Source organism: Phyllobates terribilis, unplaced genomic scaffold (assembly GCF_046119375.1).
Source record: "Phyllobates terribilis strain yellow unplaced genomic scaffold, ASM4611937v1 Scaffold_3__8_contigs__length_932513732, whole genome shotgun sequence".
Lineage (NCBI taxonomy): Eukaryota > Metazoa > Chordata > Amphibia > Anura > Dendrobatidae > Phyllobates > Phyllobates terribilis.
In genome coordinates, this window is record NW_027362763.1 from 719,037,955 (window position 1) to 719,057,350 (window position 19,396).

Consider the following 19,396-nt stretch of genomic DNA (forward strand, 5'->3'; position numbering starts at 1 on the left):
CCGATTAGAAATGTTACTCTAGTCAGGGACTGGAGTACATATCTACCATAATTTATATCACTAAAGTGGTGTAAATTTTGATGAATTGACTTCGCCAAGCTTCATTCAAGTTCTAATCAATTTGGTGGAGCTGACTGGGACTGGCATAAAAATGCCCAAGTGTCGCAAAAATGTTGTGCAACCTTAAAGGGAATCTATCAGCAGGTTTTTGCAACATGATGTAGGGTCCGAGAACCTGATTCAAGCAATGTATCACTTACTAGGCTGTATGATGTTGCTTCAATATAATCAGTGTTTTATCAGCAGGAGATTATCACTAGAGAACTAGGTGTCTCGTGCCATGCAGTCCTCCTGATCTGGGTAACCCCATGCCCACCACAGGCGTTTTGGGTACACTGTACATTGCTAATCAGTGGTGTCGGCGGGGTTATACAGGGCTCAGCATTCAGAGCACTGCTAGATCCGAAGCAGAAAAAAATGGGATTTTTTCAAAACGGCACCAAGCAGACTAGTGAGTGAAACATCAACATGCTAATTTAAAATTCCATAGAAAAAAACGAAGGATAGATTCCCTCTAATGAATCAGGCCTTAAATGTTTATACAGCTGCTTGCAAAAATATTCATCCCCCTTGGCATTTTTTGTGTTTTGCTACCTCACAACCTGAAATTTCACTGTTTTTTTCAGGGATTGCATCAGTTCATGTAAAGAACATGCCTACAACTGTGAACATTTGGTTTTCTTTTTATTGGCAAACTGAAAACGAGCCATACAATTTTTGGGCATAAGTAAAGGCTTTTTTCCTCCCACTCTTCCATAAAGGCCACCTCTATGGAGCGTATGGCTTATTCTGGTCGTATGGACAGATACTCCAGTCTGCTTGGGAACTCTGTAGCGTCTTCGGGGTTACCTTTGGTCTCTGTGCTGCCTCTCTGATTAATGCCCTCATTGACCAGGCTGAGAGTTTTGGTGGGCGTCCTCTCTTGGCAGGTTTATTGTGGTACCATGTTCTTTCCATTTGATGATGAAGGATTTGATGGTGCTCCAAGAAATCATCAGAGATTGGGATATTTTTTTATAATCTAACCCTGACTTGTACTTCTCAACAACTTTGTCCCTGACTTGTTTGGAGATGTCCTTGGTCTTAATGGTGTTTGGTTAGTGGTGGCTCTTGCTTAATGGTGTTAGATTGCACACAGGGGGACTTCCTTTCACTAAACATATGACTTATGAAGGTAATTACTTGCACCTGAAATTTTTAGCGGCGTAATAGCAAAAGGGGTGAATACATAAGCACATGCCAATTTTTTGTTATTTGATCCCATAAATTTAATATATGCCTATATTTTTCTCACTTCACTAACTTAGACTATTTAGTGCTGATGCATCACACACAAATCATAGTTACATAGTTTTAAGGTTGAAGGAAGACTAAGTCCATCTAGTTCAACCCATAGCCTAACTTGTTGATCCAGAGGAAGGCAAAAAAACCATGTGGCAAACACTAAGCTCCACATTGGGGAAAAAAATTCCTTCCCGACTCCATACGACAATCAGACTAGTTCCCTGGATCAACGCCCCATCAAGGAATCTAGTATATATAACCTGTAATATTATACTTTTCAAGAAAGGCATCCATGCCCTTCTTAAATTTTAATAGTGAATCCCTCATTACAACATCCTGCGGCAGAGAGTTCCATAGTCTCACTGCTCTTACAGTAAAGAATCCGCGTCTGTGATTATGATTAAACCTTCTTTCCTCCAGACGTAGAAGATGCCCCCTTGTCCCCGTCTCAGGCCTCAGAGTAAAAAGATCAGTAGAAAGGTCTTTGTACCGTCCCCTCATATACTTGTACATAGTAATAAGATCACCCCTAAGCCTTCTTTTTTCCACACTAAATAACCCCAAGTGTAATAACCTGTCTTGGTATTGCAGACCCCCCAGTCCTCTAATAACCTTGGTCGCTCTTCTCTGCATCCGCTCCAGTTCAGCTATGTCTACACCGGAGACCAAAACTGTACACAATATTCTAAGTGTGGTCGCACTAGTGACTTGTATAGAGGTAAAATTATGTTCTCCTCATGAGCATCTATGCCTCTTTTAATGCATCCCATTATTTTATTTGCCTTTGCAGCAGCTGCCTGACACTGGCCACTAAACGTGAGCTTGTCGTCCACCAATACACCCAGGTCTTTTTCAGTGACAGTTTTGCCCAGTGTTTTACAATTAAGCATATAATTATACATTTTATTTCCTCTGCCCAAGTGCATTACCTTACATTTAACCCCATTAAAGCTCATTAGCCATTTATCAGCCCAAGCTTCTAGTTTACATAGATCCTCCTTTAATATAAAATTGTCCTCCTCTGTATTGATTACCCTGCAGAGTTTAGTGTCATCTGCAAATATTGAAATATTACTCTGTATGCCCCCTACAAGGTCATTAATAAATATGTTAAAAAGAAGGGGGCCCAATACTGACCCCTGTGGTACCCCACTGTTAACTGAGACCCAGTCTGAGTGTTTTCCATTAATAACCACCCTTTGTTTCCAATCACTGAGCCAATTCTTAACCCACATACATATATTTTCCCCTATCCCCATTGTTCTCATTTTATGTATCAACCTTTTGCGTGGAACCGTATCAAAAGCTTTTGAAAAGTCCATATACACAACATCCACTGCATTTCCTTGGTCCAGTCCAGAACTTGCCTCCTCATAAAAACTGATCAGATTAGCTTGACAGGAACGGTTCCTCGTAAACGCATGTGGATATTGGGTCATGAGGTTATTCTTCTTCAGATACTCTAGTATAGCATCTCTTAGGAAACCCTCCAGGATTTTACCCACAGTAGAGGTTAAGCTTACCGGCCTATAATTTCCAAGTTCAGTTTTTATCCCCTTTTTGAATATTGGCACCACATTTGCTATACGCCAGTCCTGTGGTACAGACCCTGTTATTATGGAATCTTTAAAGATTAAAAATAATGGTCTATCTATGACGTTACTTAATTCCTGCAGTACTCGCGGGTGTATCCCATCCGGGCCCGGATGACAAAAACATTTAAAGACAGGTTGTAATGTAACAAAATAGGTAAAAAGCCAAGCCACTGTATATTATCTGTATAATGGTCCTGAATATGTGGACAATACTTCTTAAAAGGGTGATCTGATGAGCAACATTCATCATCTACCTACAGGATAGAGGAATAATGTATGGACTAGCTGAGTCTGACTGTTGGGAGAACGAGGTTCCCCAAGTCAAATGTGAATGAAACGTTTGTGCACATTCATTACCACCACTCCATTCACTTCTATGGGTCTATAGGGACCGGTAGTGCATATGTTCCCATCACTGTTCCCATAGGTAGTGAATGAAGAGTTGATCATGCATGTGTACTACAGCTCCAGACACAGGGATATGGGGAACGTCTTCTTTGGATCCCTACTGATGATACAATTATCACCTATCCTGTGTAGATCTATATAAAACAGATATAAATTTGAAGGGAAAATAAGCAATTGTGAACCTGACCTTATACCAGCATCCAAGTGAAACCTCACCGACTAAGCAGTAGAGCGCAGTAGACTGCATGAACTCTGTCACACCACTATCCAGAGTATGTGACTGCTGTCAAACTATAAATTAACTTTCTTCTGTGAACTTGTAATGCTCTCACCCTGTAAAATCACCATTAATTAAGATCTAGACTGATGCCAAAATGAAATTATGGACCAACGTGCTGCGGACTAATTTCACAATTGCACTCTCTCATCATAAAACTTAGGAGGATACAGAGCGTTCACCCCATGGATTGACCATGAAATCACTAAAGAGCAGCAGACTCCGAATGTAAAATTACCATAATTTTATGAAACCGCAACACTAACTATGTAGATAGTCTTTACTCACCCAGTGTAAATAGACTGTCTGCATGGCATAATGTGATTAAAAAATTTATAGAGCAGATAATGAGGTAGTAATATTATCAAGGAGGGATTTTCGGAACTTGTACTAAAAGGGTTTGTTCAACGCTGCTCACTTCGACATTAGGGGGTGCGCTCTGCTTATGACATCGCATTGGCAGGTATAGATGTCCGAGCAGCGCAACGTCATCGGTGATACTAACCTCCCAGAAGTGAGTGACACCAAACAACTCAAAGTCTATGATTGCCCAAGAAGTGGTAAAAAGACATCTACCGATTAATAATGGCTCCTTCACACCTGGTTGCTTTTTGGATCACCTTTAAAAAGGGGTTGTCTCATGAAGGCAGCTTTGGTCTACAAGCATTAATAGGTCATATGGATAATGTAGAGGGGAGTTCCCCTATGGAGACCTCACTTTAAGAGCCAGAAGCTTTTGGTTAGTGTTTGGGTTGACCAAGGCAAGAAGACATCCTGGCATGCAGCTGATCCAAAGAATGAAATAGAGATGATCCAAAATGATTGATGAATAAAAATTATCTTTACTGTGGTGGTCTCAAAGCATACAATATGTTTTGAAGTTCTAGGGTTTTGAAACACATTGAATTCTTAGAGACCACCACAACTGTAGTACAATTCGATAGCTCTAGGGTTTTGCAATGCCTTGTATACCATGAGACCACCGCAATACACAACGCTTCTTCATCAAGCCATTTTGCAAGATGTCTAGTTCATTTTTACAGAAGAGCTGCGCCCTAGGATGTCTTCTTGCCTTGATGTGCCCAATCACTGACTAAAAACTACTGTTTCATTTGCCATGACCTTCGTGGAGTCTACAGGAAGGATTGTGACATCAGGCTGTACTGATCATGAATCACGCTTTGCAGTAGTGTTGTGCCTGGTGTGAGCTTCCTTTTTCCATCCAAACCAAATGTCATCTAACTAAATGTACTAGCCCTAAGAGCGCCCCTTTTTAGGGCTTTTTCTGCCTCAAATCCACCCTAAATGAGCCACAATGGGGAACTACTCTATAAGATCAGCGGTAAGTGCTACCGTAGTAGTAGACTTGACCTTTCATGCTGCAACAGAAACTACTGGTTGGCCATGTTTTCCCATTGGGACCTGTTGAGCTCCGCAAGAAGAAAGTGGCTGAATTAGGATATGCCCACATCTGTCTTTTATAAACCTTTCGACACAGATGTGAAAAGAGCGGATATGAGTTCAAATGCACAGAGCTGATCGATTTACACTATGGATTTTCTACATTGTCTGAATAATATTTCACGAGACGTCAATCACAATGCTGTAATGGTAACATTCAACATATACATGCTCCACGCATGAATATCCAAAGGGAAAGTCCGCTTTGGGAAATTGTTTTTTTGGTGTCCCCAGAAGAACAAACTGATTGCAGGTTGTGGGGTAAAAAAAAGCGCTTTGGTGAAACAGTGGTCTCCATATGTGATAAGTGTCATATGTGATATTACTACTATAGCTCCAAATAATAGACATATTTTATTAAAATATTGCAACTCTGGTGGGTGTGGACCCACTGCGCCGGAGGCCGGACTCACTCTTGATGGGTGTGACTACCGGGTCTTTACTAGAGCCTCTGATGGTGAGGGTAGGCTGGGCCACCGGTAAACACAAGGTACCACTTTAAGGCAGTCCCCGGGACTGCAGAAGCTGACTCAGAGACTCGAGTACTGGGTAAAGGTGGTCGATACAGAAGTGTAGTCAGACTGTCTGAGGTCACGGCAGGCAGCATAGGTTCAGAATTCATAGCTGAGGTCAGAAGTGGAGAGACCAGGATAAACGAGAAGTCAAGCCGGGTCGATAACAGGTGAGACAAAACAGGAACAGGCCAATACAGGGAACTAGTGACTGAGCTACTAAGAACCTAAGTTCAGGTGAGCAAAGGAGGGTGGAGTCGCCTGATATATCACATGCTGGCAGGTGATAGGAAGGGGGAAGCAGATCTCTGCAGGACAGAATGGATACAAATTCCTGCAGAGTTCGGCCTTGGCCTCCTATGACTCAGAAGCAGCACAAGGCAGCTCAGAGCTATGGTCAGGGACTGGGTGCAGCAGACTGAAACACGCGGTGAGTAGGACGGCGCTTAGAAGGCATGCGAGTAACAGATTAATATATGTCACTATGAAAACTACTATATTCCTGTAATAATGCGGAAGAATTCCTTCACTCACTATGAAGACACATACATTGCCAAGTAGGATGTAACCTGGCTGACTGGACCTCAAAGTGAAGGCAAAAGGGCCAACAAGTGCTAAGCATCTCTGGGAACTCCTTCAAGAATGTTGGAAGACCATTTCCGGTGACTACCTCTTGAAGCTCATCAAGAGAATGCCAAGAGTGTGCAAAGCAGTCAGCAAAGCAAAAGGTGGCTACTCTGAAGAACCTAGAATATAAGACATATTTTCAGTTGTTTCACACTTTTTTGTTAAGTATATAATTCCACATGTGTTAATTCATAGTTTTGATGCCTTCAGTGTGAATGTACAATTTTCATAGTCAGGAAAATACAGAAAAATCTCTAAATGAGAAGGTGTGTCCAAACTTTTGGTCTGTACTGTGTATATATAAAACTCCATGCTTTTTTTGCACCGAAAACAATTTTTGTGCTGTTTCCTATTTTTTGATTATATATATATAGATAGACATATATAGATATATATATAGATAGATAGATAGATAGATAGATAGAGATATATATATATATATCTCTATCTATCTCTATCTATCTATCTCTAACGTCAGTCTATGCACAAGCCTCACGCAGCATGCTTTTGGCACGTACAATCTGCTAGGTAATTGGTCCTTTATAGATCAGAAAGCCGGGCAAACATATTAAATAGCAAAGCGTTAAAGTAAATAGCTTAAATGTTTCACTGTTAACAGAGCGGAGATCTGTCTGTCATTCATCATTAATTATGAGAAGATAATCTTCTTAAAGACATCCCATCTGGAGAAGAAAACAAGCCTAGAAGTTATAAAAACTCTAAAACTCCAAAACTCCAATTTTTGTTAACGCCCTTTAACATAATCGATCCTCATTGCTCTCATGTTAACAGGGGATGTGTAAAAGGACCTTTAGCTAATTTTATTTTATATGCAGATGATGGTAAAATAAATTATATGATTTGATGAGAGGTTATCATTTACAGGTGGCACAAAGCTTAGCTGATCGTTCGACTTTAGGATCCCGTGGCTAACAGCTGTTACCAGCTGTGGAAGTAATGGTAGCACATTTCTCCCATAACCACCACTAAAGGGTAAATGTGGCATTACATGCTGGATATCTAAAGGCTATGTACATTGTTGCACATAATTTTTTTAATTGTTTATTTGCTTCCTAAATAGAAAATTAACCAACTTTTTAAACAGTCTTCGTTAAAAATTTTCTACCATTTAGCTGCAGCACAGCGTATGCAAGTCCTTTATTTAGCTTTGGCAGAAATGTTAGAAATGTTTCATAGATCCTGCTGAATTCTGACATTTCTCTCTTTGCTCTCACCTCCTCTTCTATCAGTGTTAGAGATAGCAGCAAAAAGAGCTTGTACACAGATATATAGCCGAGAGAAGAAAGAGTATCTAAGAGGAAATAGAATAAAAGGCAGTACAGAGATAAAATTACAGTATTGGAGCAGCGGTGATCAATAAATAGCAAGTGAAAACTTGCACTTTGGATCCACACAGAGCTCATATCCAGCCTATATTACAGGGAGAGAAACTCCCACAAAACAAAAATCTGAAACTTGGATCAAGCTGCAAGCTGCATATCAGAGGTGTCTATAAAGGAATGAAGAAAGGAATTAAGATTGCAGCCTGAAACTTCGTATTACAATTTTATTAACTGAAGGTGACCACTAACATGGTTATGGTTGGCTTCCAGTACCACCTATATGCATGACGACAGTCAGATCTACCTCTCTGGCTCAGAAGTCAACTCTCTGCTGTCCAGAATCACAGAGTGTCTGTCAGCCATATCCTCCTTCTCATCACGCCTCCTAACGCTCAATGAAGACAAAAAACTCAACTCATCATCTTTCTTCCATCCCACTTAAATCCACTCTATCACAGTAAATGACGTCACACTCTCCAATGAAATGGAAGTCTGCTGCCTCTGAGTAAATCTGACCTGTCCTTCAAACTGCATATCTAAGCTCTTACCACGTCCAGCACAAAAATATCTCAAGAATCCGTTCTTTCCTCAACCCTGAATCAACTAAAATGTTAGTGCAAGCCCTCATCTCCCACCTAGACTACTGCAATATCCTCTCCTCTGTAGCCTCCCAGCTAGCACTCTCGCACCACCATCCACCTCTCGCCTCGCTCTTCCTCAGCTTCTACCCTCTGCAAATGCCTTCTTTGGCTCCCAATTCCCCAACGAATCCAGTTCAAACTACCAGCATTGACCTACAAAGCAGTCTATAACCTGTCTCCTCCGTATATCTCTGAACTAATCTCCCTATATCTTCCCACAGGTAACCTCCGGTCCTCCCAAGACCTCCTTCTCTCCCACACACGACTTGCCCCGAGTATCTCCCATTCTCTGAAATTCTGTGCCCCAACACGTCCGATTATCCACCACATTCAGAACTTTCAGACGGAACTTGAAAATGCATCTCCTCCAGAAAGCTACAGCCTGCAATAACTATGCTGTCACCTCAACACCATCGGAGCTACTGAATCCCCCCAACCTACTGTCTCCTTCCCTACCATCCTGTAGCCTGTAAGCCTGCAAGGGCAGGGTCCTCTCCTCTCTGTACCTATCATTGTTAGTTTGTTCACTGTAATTTATTTGTACTTTGTATGTAACTCCTTACCTTCTCAAGTACAGCACCATGAAATCAATGGTGCTATATAAATGAATAATAATATTACATGGTTGGCGGTGTATTAAAGTCTACTTACATGTTTAATATGAGTAAAAAATATTTTTACATATATTAGTAGTTACCATTTACACTCAAATTTCACATTTACACTTTTGAACTATAATCTTCAATCCTGCATTCATTTTTAAATCCATTGGATATGTAGTTTGAAGTCGGATCCAAGCTTCATATTATTCTCTTGTGGGAGTGTCGGTCCCTGTAATACAGGCAGGATATGAGCTCCATGTGCAGCCAAAGTGCCGAAGTTTTCAGTAGCTCATGTATCAACACAGCTTTATCCTGCAATTTCCTTTGCATGTGCTTTCTCCCTTTTCTATACAATGTTTTCTTTGCCTTTCTTGAGATACTTCTCCCTGTTTATGCTGTGGAGATCTCTGTACAATCCTCTCTGCTGATAGCTTCAGAAGAAGGAACAAGAGCTCTGAAGGATTTGTATATAAAGGACTTCTAGACACTGCCCCAGCAAAACGGTAGAACATTTTTAATGAAGACGAATTAGAATACTGTTTAACTTTGCATTTTGAAATCATATTAATAATCAGGTTTTTGTGTTTAATATATATATCATTTTTTTTATATGTTGGCGTTTCCACCACTCCCCCCATATTTTGCAATTTTCACACTGCCCACTGGTAGTTTTTTTATGCTAACTTTCAGTTTCAGGAAATAGCACATGTACATTAGCCACAATGAATAGACTGTGACTATCTTTTGCATTGAAGCATCTAATGAGCGTGTGCTAAGGTCATTGTAAAGGAAGGGGAGCAGGGTCAGCTGTGATATCACCTATTGTGATCGGTGGATCCTCTGTTTTCAGCTGTGCATAAAGGTGTAACTAGTCATGCTGCTGTAAACTCATCCCGAAAGGACAGGAAGTCTCAAATAGTCTCAGTGGCCAGTGTGAAACTTGAAAGCTTACTATTATTAGATATGTGACAAAAAATGCATGCCACACAAAAAAACAGATTTAAACAATTGGTCATTTTCTGATGATTGCTTCCTTGTAGGATACTGCAAATTTTCTCATGTGGCAGAATTGGATACAACCGCAGACCTCTGTCGCTTCAATTATGGGAATGTCAGGGGTTCCAAACAGCGTCACCTTTCTGCGACTGGGCCCGTGAAGAAAGGGGGACCACCGACACCACGTATGCACGTGTCCTCACGCATACTGCTTAAATGTATTGAAGTGCAGAGAGCCATTGGCTCTGCACCTCAATACATTGGCCATTGGCTCTCTGCACCGCAATAGCAATATAGGACGCAGGCCAATCAGATGCCGGCTGATGACGTTGGTGTGTATTTTGCGGGCGGCACATAACATCATTGTCATGCGCCACCCACCCCTTGCGCCACTATGGAGGATGAAGAAGATGGTGCTCGCCGCGGGAGTGAAGACTGATGAGTATAATTTATGTTTTAGAAGACATTCTTAAATAAAGGGTTCGGGATAGAAAACATTCCTAAATAAAAAGGCTCGGATAGGGGACATTATAAACTAAAAAGAGCCCAGGACAAAGGACATTATTAAATAAAAGGCCCAGGATGGGGGCCATTATCACAGGATGGGGTCCAGTATGGAAGACTTATTATAGAGGCCTGTACGTCTGATCAACTTGCTGGTGGGGGCTTCAATCCAAATTTTACACCAGGGCCCAAAGGACTTTAGTTACAACACTAGTCCCAAAGCTCAGGTTCCCCTATCATGTGGCTAATATCAAATCTATTAATGAGCCAAACAACCAAAAATGTAGCATGAATGAAAAAGCTATTAAAACAGACATTACTTAAAACAACAACAGCTGTAATGTCAGCACACAGAGGCAGCTTCCTTCAAGAAAATAAGAAGCTCATCCACCCTCCAGCTCCCCAAACAGCCGTACTAAACCTCTTTTGCTAGGATATTACCCAAGGCAGAGGGCTGTAAAGAATGGCTTTTGCAGATGTCATATTTTAATAAACTTTCTTTTGATGGACATATAAAAAGGCTAAACTATAATAAAAAAAAAAGTATTCTATGAATTTTTTTCCAAAAGTGCTGCTTGTGTGTCACATAAAGACATGCAGAGGCTGAGCACAGAGTGGCATAAATGGCACAAAAAGTAAATATAAAAACATATGCTACGAAAAGCCGTAAATCAGGTAATGTACAGGACAGCCGCTGATACACAGTGCGGACCCAAGAGCTGACATGTCCCATTTTCTGGAGAATGAAGGTGCCACATGGGGAAGGGTTTTTGTTTTGTTTTTTTCTAGTAAAGACATATAACAATGAATGAATATAAATGATATCACTTGTGTTAGTTCAGGGAAAAAAAAAAAAGACAGTTTCCGTGATTTCTTGGATTCTTGATCCATTTTTGACCACTGGAGAGAGAAACAACTGCTTAATGACAGACATGACAGAGATTGTCCAAAATTAGAAAAACATGGCAGCGTTCTTCCACAAACAGCGCCATACTTGTCCCTGGGGTGTGTTTGGTATTGCAATTCAGCTTGACTAAAGGAAATCTGTCAGCAGGTTTTTGCTGTGGAATCTGAGAGATGCATGATGAAGGGAGATAGACAGGTATGTTTTTTTTCTGGAATGATCTGGCATTTCAGAGAAAACACAGTTTAAAGACCCGGCCATGGACCATAGCCAGAGGCAAAACTAGTCCAGCGCCATCCCCAGTCAGATCTTTAAACTGCGTTTTTGACTGAAATGCCAGATCGCTCCAGAAAAAAACATACCTGTCAGTAATCGTGCTGCCAGATCCCGATTCATGTTGCTCCAGGCGAGTGATAGTTCTCCCCCATGTGTGTACATCGGGAGACACGTGTCAATCAACTTGAGCAGCGCTGTGAAGAGCCGGCCCGGAAGAAAATACACCTGGCTGCAACCGTGCTGGCAGGGTCTGATTCATGTTGCCCGTGATTTGGACAGCACGAATCGACAGATTTAGATAAAGTCTCGATTGTCCCCATCCTCCCCTATAGTGCTAAAGATGCGGAGGCCTGTTAATCAAAGAAAACAGAGCTGAGAAGAGGAGGCCTGGAAGAACATACAGTGGGTACGTAAAGTATTCAGACCCCTTTACAGTTTTCACTCTGTTTCATTGCAGTCATTTGGTAAATTCTAAAAAGTTCATTTTTTTCTCATTAAAGTACACTCTGCACACCATCTTCACTGAAAAAAAAACAGAAATGTAGAAATTTTTGCAAATTTATTAAAAAAGAAAAACTGAAATATCACATGGTCAGACCCTTTGCTCAGACACTCATATTTAAGTCACATGCTGTCCATTTCCTTGTGATCCTCCTTGAGATGGTTCTACTCCTTCATTGGAGTCCATCTGTGTTTAATTAAACTGATAGGACTTGATTTGGAAAGGCACATACCTGTCTATAAAAGATCTCACAGCTCACAGTGCATGTCAGACCAAATGAGAATCATGAGCTCAAAGGAACTGCCCAAGGAGCTCAGAGACAGAATTGTGGCAAGGCACAGATCTGGCCAAGGTTACAAACGAGTTTCTGCATTACTCCAGGTTCCTAAGAGCACAGTGGCCTCCATAATCCTTAAATGGAAGACGTTTGGGACCACCAGAAGTCTTCCTAGACCTGGCCATGCAGCCAAACTGAGCAATCGTGGGAGAAGAGCCTTGGTGGAAAAGTAGAGAAGAACCCCAAGATGACTGTGGCTGAGCTCCAGAGATGCAGTAGGGAGATGGGAGAAAGTTCCACAAAGTCAACTATCACTGCAGCCCTCCACCAGTCGGGCCTTTATGGCAGAGTGGCCGATGGAAGCCTCTCCTCAGTCCAAGACATATGAAAGCCCGCATAGAGTTTGCTCAAAAACACATGAAGGACTCCCAGACTATGAGAAATAAGATTCTCCAGTCTGATGAGACGAAGATAGAACTTTTTGGTGATAATTATAAGCGGTATGTGTGGAGAAAACCAGGCACTGCTCATCACCTGCCCAATACAATCCCAACAGTGAAACATGGTGGTGGCAGAATCATGCTATGGGGGTGTTTTTCAGCTGCAGGGACAGGACGACTGGTTGCAACTGAAGGAAACAAGAATGCGGCCAGGTACAGAGATATCCTGGACGAAAACCTCTTCCAGAGTGCTCTTGACCTCAGACTTGGCCGAAGGTTCACCTTCCAACAAGACAATGACCCTAAGCACAAAGCTAAAATAACAAAGGAGTGGCTTCAGAACAAATCTGTGACCATTCTTGACTGGCCCAGCCAGAGCCCTGACCTAAACCCAATTGAGCATCTCTGGAGAGACTTGAAAATGGCGGTCCACCAACGTTCACCATCCAACCTCACGGAACTGGAGAGGATCTGCAAGGAAGAATGGCAGAGGATCCCCAAATCCAGGTGTGAAAAACTTGTTACATCATTCCCAAGAAGACTCATGGCTGTACTAGCTCAAAAGGGTGCTTCTACTCAATATTGAGCAAAGGGTCTGAATACCTATGACCATATGATATTTCAGTTTTTCTTTTCGAATAAATTTTCAAAAATATCTACATTTCTGTTTTTTTTAGTCAAGATGGGGTGCAGAGTGTACTTTAATGAGAAAAAAAAATGAACTTTTTAGAATTTACCAAATGGCTGCAATGAAACAAAGAGTGAAAAATTTAAAGTGGTCTGAATACTTTCCGTACCCACTGTATACCTGGCTGCCAACGTGCTGGCAGGGTCTGAATCATGTTGCCCGTGATTTGGAAAGCATGAATTGACAGATTTAGAATAAGTCTCGTTGTCCCCATCCTCCCCTATAGTGGTAAAGAAGGAGAGGCCTGATAATCAACTACAGCAGCGCTGGGCAGATTCGGCCAGAGGTTTGGGCAGCAAGAATAGAATGACAAGTTCTCTTTATTATCAAACCTAGGACCACGTTTCTAACATTTACTATATTAGGTGCCTTGAGCTGTAGATCTCCGTAGGGTTAGTGTTAGCCCAAGGATGAAAACTCGAGGACTTCTTCAGGCTTCATGATGTAGAACACATTAATATAAATTTGTTTCTTGGTTAGTGATTTGTATTCTGGCTTCATTTTTCTCTTCCTGCGATCATTCAAGTTAAGACATAACCAGAATCTATGAGAAGGGGGAGGTGGAGAAGTGCTTAATGTTTCCACGAGGACAGGCCGTATCATGGCAGCGCATGGGGAGGGGAAAGTTTCTCTGTTCTGCAGAGATTTCAGCTCATTAATTGAGAACGCTTTGTCAGTGCTTCACCTTGGCACTTGGCATATAGGTTTCTAGAGAATAAGGGAAGAGGTTCGGGAGGGTTCCATGGTACCAAGTCTAATCTGTCCAAAGACGTGACAGTGGAAAAAGCAATAACTCACGGCTTAATGTCTCGGGAGCATGCAGATTTTATGTGCAACAGATGTTACCAGTGCTCGAAGGTGAATATAACCGCTAGTCAAACATGCAGCGATCGCTATACACCCCCAGAGCCAGATTATTTGCTGAACTGCGGTGCATAACAACTAGCAAGGCATGCTGAGATTTAACCTCAACGGGTGAGGCCTCCACCCCGTGAATTAACCCTTTCACTGCCGCTCAGTGGTAGAAGCCCCGTAGTGCAGAATATTTCCTAAGTTTGCACTTCCCGGACATATTTAGAAAACAATGTGTAGGTCGTAAATATGCAAGAAAAGAATAAAAGTGCAAAATGTATAATCGGGTGAGGAAGGGGTGCAAGGCAATAAATACAGGTGCCAATCAGGAGCTGAAAACAGCTCGAAAATGGGTCATATGACACAATGGCGCTTTGTCTGAAATTCTGCACTAATAGATTTCTTAATATTACTTTATAACGAAAAGATATTGGCTTTGTGGATTGAGCTCCAAGTTCTAGGCACTGACATGTTTTAATGTTCAGTCACCACTAGAGGGAGCTTTGATCAGTGTATACCAGTATGCAGTAAACTCACAAGCTCCATCTAGTGGTGGCTGCAGGCGGACAGAATGATTTCTCTCTATGACTCCATTTCAGGAAAAAATAAATGCTCTGACTGATACAAATAAATAATAAGAAATTATTCAGCACCTATTTAAGATTAGAAAAAAAATACACTGGTTGTCCAAGCGGGTAGACATTCATGTGCAAATCCCCGTCAGATAATTGAAAACCTGTCTACAAGGAGACATCTGGATTGTGGCTGCGTGCACTTAGCAGTCTTGAATAATCCGAACTTTTGTGAATGATACATATCGTGACTTTATAGTCTCATAAAATATGTAGATAAAAATAATACAAATCATACAGAAAATCATGTTGAGGTCCCAGTTGCAGTAAAAGGTGGTGTTCACCTTTAAGGGCATTTTTTCTACTTAAATCCATGTATTTTAGAGCTAAAAATAATTTTACGATTGGGTTTCATTAACAATGTTGTACTGTTATGCTTTTACAGGCTCTTTTTTTTCTTTGCACATTCAACTTAGATGAGGTCAGTGGTCATTAATTAGCTCAGGGGAGCTCAGAAAAAGACGTGAAAAAAGGTACATCTCAGGTAACACGTCATAATTAGCTCACTGATGGATTCTCAGTTAACTCATTCTGCAAAAGACAGTACAACTTAGAAGCAATAGAAGGCAAATGGTGCAAAATGTTTAAATTAAACCCAATTGCAAAAATGTTTTTTTGGGTCCCACATTCCACTTTTTTGAAAAAAAAAAAGAAAACAATTTAAAAGGGTTTGAAAATATTGGTTGATTTGCTTAGACTTGAGCAACAAAAAGACTTACGGCCCAGACCGGAGAAGTAAATCCAAGAATTGCAGCCTGGGTTCCCTCTCCTACATAAGGAATTACATTTTCACCAAGACGGGTATCCCGAAAAACCGCTCTCAGAATATTCAAAGCATGAACCTACAAGAGAAAAAGGACAAACAGTTAAAATGTTGCAGATGAAGTGAAGGTTTGCTACAATGTATCCAACACAGCCAACAGTCTATGAACTAAAACCCAAATATTTCTCTGTCATCATGGTTTGCTACAATGTATCAGTGTACGAGACCTACCAACTCATAGATCCTGCATTGCTACACACTGGACACATTGTAGCAGGCCATCATCTTTGCGCATCAGATCTGGAGTGGATTTCTGACTCTGGTTGAAAACAAGATCATTTGAATCTACTAACAGCAAGCAGAGATATTAAAAACGATGAGGACAAAATGCACAGAACACATCAGACATTTTATATATACCATACAAACCAGATCTCACACTTTGCACTGATGAGGGGGCAGTACCCCGAAACACTGTCTGCAAATTGAGATTCTGGTTTGGCTTTTATCCTAAGTCATGTGACAAGGCTCGTTAGAGAGTCGATATTGACTTTTAGGATTGCTACTTACTATAGGTGGCGCTAAAGTTCTAGTTCTCTTCCTCTCTGAAGGGTCAATTTGCATAGAACATTTTATAGAAAGATGAAAAGTAAAATCGGCCTTTGCATCCAACGTTTTTGATTGTTCCAATGCATCCTAGGTCTTAACAAATCAGTGTTTTTCTTCTGTGTGCTGTCAATTTCCACGGACAGCAAAATTCAGTGGCGACAGACACTGAAGTTTCAGTTTGCAAAATAAGGCGCATACTAAACGCTGAATGTCTTCATGCCCATGCCCAAATCTACAAGACATGCGCCTCTACTGACCAAAAGTCAGAAGAAAAGTTGTCTCCAATGTACTCAAAACTATATGAGTAAGCCATAGATGTTCTGGGACTCTGATCTGTGGAGTAATGAAACGAAAGCGTTTCAAATCTATGGGTCAGAAATATGCCTGGAGGAAAAAGAATGAAGTACATGGTGAAAAGAACACCCTGACTACAGAGAAGCAGGACGAAACAGTGAAGCATGGCAGAGGAATGGTGATGAAGCATTGCGGAGGCTCGGTGATGCTTATAATGAAGGATGGCGGAGGCTCTATGAAGCTTATCATGAAGGATGGCGGAGGCTCTATGAAGCTTATCATGAAGGATGGCGGAGGCTCGGTGATACCTATAGTGAAGCATGGCAGAGACTCGGTGATGCGTATGGTGAGGAATGGCAGAGGTTTGGTGATGGCTACAGTGAAGCATAGCGGAGGTATGGCAAGTTCTATAGTGAAGCATGGCAAAGGCTCGGTGATACCTACAGTGAAGCCTGGTGGAGGCTTGGTATGTCTACAGTTAAGCATTGCGATGGCTCAGTGATACATGAAGTGAAGCAGGGTGGTGGCTCGTTAATGCCTATAATGAAGCACGGTGGTGTTTTGGTGAAGTCTACAGTGAAGCATGGTGGTGCCTCAGTGATGCCTACAGTGAAGCATGGTAATGACTCAGTGATGCCTACAGTGAAGCATAGTTGTGGTTCGGTGATGCTCTGGAGCTACTTTTCTTCTTATGCCACAGGAAAGCTGCAGCATGTGGTAGGCAAGATGGATTCAATCAAGTATCAGGAAATCTTAGGTGAAAACATTGTGCCTTCTGTGAGGAAACTGAAGCTTGGGCGTCATTGGTTTTTCCAACATAACAAGGATCTCAAGCATACCTCACAATCCACCAAGACCTGGCTTCAGAAGAAGTCATGGAAGATTCTTAAGTGACTGTCATGGTCACCTGAATAGAACCCCATAGAAAATCCTTGGTGGGATTTGAAGAAGGCACCACACAATCCCAAGTATATTAGAGACCTGGAGGTCATTGCTCATAAAAATAGTCTAAGACTCCTCAGAAATGCTGCCAGAAACTGGTGTCCTTCTATGCATCATTTCTGCAGCAGGTCATAACAGCCAGAGGGACTCTAATAAGTACTAAAGATGATTATTAAGAAGGGGTGAATAATTCTGAGACTACAGTAGTCATTAAAGTGGCATTTTGTAATGAATTTGGAGAACTGTTAAAGAAGCACTCCCAAACATTTATTTATTGCCTAAACCTGTGTAAATGTGTATGTACTGTAGTGTCAGTGTGTTAATATGCTTACCAACTGCAGTCTTCCCCCGTTTCCACTGACGCACAGGTCATCTTCTGTGTCACATGACAGCTATTTCGGCTTGCCGACTCACACTGCGCTCTATGTATGAGCAGGAAGTCGCTATAACAATGAAAACCTATGGCGCCTTGTTCTGACTCCCCATAGACTTAACATTGTAAAAGCAAATTCTGGGTCACACATAAATCCCAGTGTGATCCGGCAAGTCGGAATAGCCATCACATGACTCAGAAGACCAAAGCGGCATGAGTTATTGGGAAGACCGGGATCAGTGAGTATATTAACACACTGACACTACATTACACACTGACAGTGGGGAAAATAAGTATTTGATACACTGACAATTTTGCAAGTTTTCCCACCTACAAATAATGGAGAGGTCTGTAATTTTTATGCTTTACGGTTGGGACGGTGTTCTTAGGGTTGTACTCAATCTTCTTCCTCCAAACACGGCGAGTGGAGTTGATACCAAAAAGTTCTATTTTGGTCTCAATCTGACCCACATGACCTTCTCCCATGCCTCCTCTGGATCATCTGCGAACTACAAACAGGCCTGGACATGTGTTGGTGTGAGCAGGGGACCATGCGTGCCCTGTAGATTTCAATCCTTGACAGCGTAGTGTGTTACTAACAGCAATGTTTGAGACTGTGGTCCCAGCTCTCTTCAGGTCATTGACCAGGTCCTCCCGTGTAGTTCTGGACTGATTCAGGACCTTTCTCAGAATCATCCTTAACCCAGGAGGCGAGATTTTGCATGGAGTTCCAGACCGAGGAAGATTCACAGTCACCTTATGTTTCTTCCATTTTCTAATAATTGTGCCAACAGTTGTTGCCTTCTCACCAAGCTGCTTGTCTATTTTCCTGTAGCCCATCCCAGCCTTGTGCAGGTCTACAATTTTGTTCCTGGTGTCCTTAGACAGCTGTTTGGTCTTGGCCATGGTAGAGAGGTTGGAGTGTGATTGATTGAGTGTGTGGACAGGTTCTTTTTATACAGGTAACGAGTTCAAACAGGTGCAATTAATACAGGTAATGAGTGCAGAGTAGGAGGGCTTATTAAAGAAACGCTAACAGGTCTGTGAGAGCCAGAATTCATGCAGGTTGGTAGGTGATCAAATACTTATTGCATGTAATAAAAAGCAAATTAATTATGTAAAAATCATACAATGTGATTTTCTGATTTTTATTTTTTAGATTCGGTCTCTCACAGGTGAAGCGTACCTACGATAAAAATTACAGACCTCTCCATTCTTTGTAGGTGGGAAAACTTGCAAAATCGTCAGTGTTATCAAATACTTATTTTCCCCACTGTATGTGTGAATAAGGAATAAGGCAGAGTTCACATGAGCAAAACTGTCTGCTTTTATAGTGCATTTGCAGGGCAGTTATTATTTGGACAAAGCATGTGTTTTGCAGTCTATTTATATAGAAACAGTGCTCAACTCGAAACAACGAGACTTTTAATTAAAACTATTTCCAAAATTAGGGCCCGAATCATTATTGCATTTGCGCCTTTTTTGGTCTAGTTTGTGTTTTTTGCCTGTTTTTCCATTTGCGCATTATTCTTCT

General features: G+C 41.5%; 1 protein-coding gene across 2 annotated transcripts in view; it reads right to left on the reverse strand.

The window, feature by feature from the left end:
- Positions 1-19,396, reverse strand: part of THADA (THADA armadillo repeat containing) — a 659,309-nt gene that overhangs the window by 427,789 nt on the left and 212,124 nt on the right. For both annotated transcript variants that reach the window (XM_073672037.1, XM_073672036.1), the window contains one exon: positions 15,601-15,723. In XM_073672037.1, the coding sequence (XP_073528138.1) occupies positions 15,601-15,723 (123 nt within the window). The remainder of the gene's footprint in view (positions 1-15,600; positions 15,724-19,396) is intronic.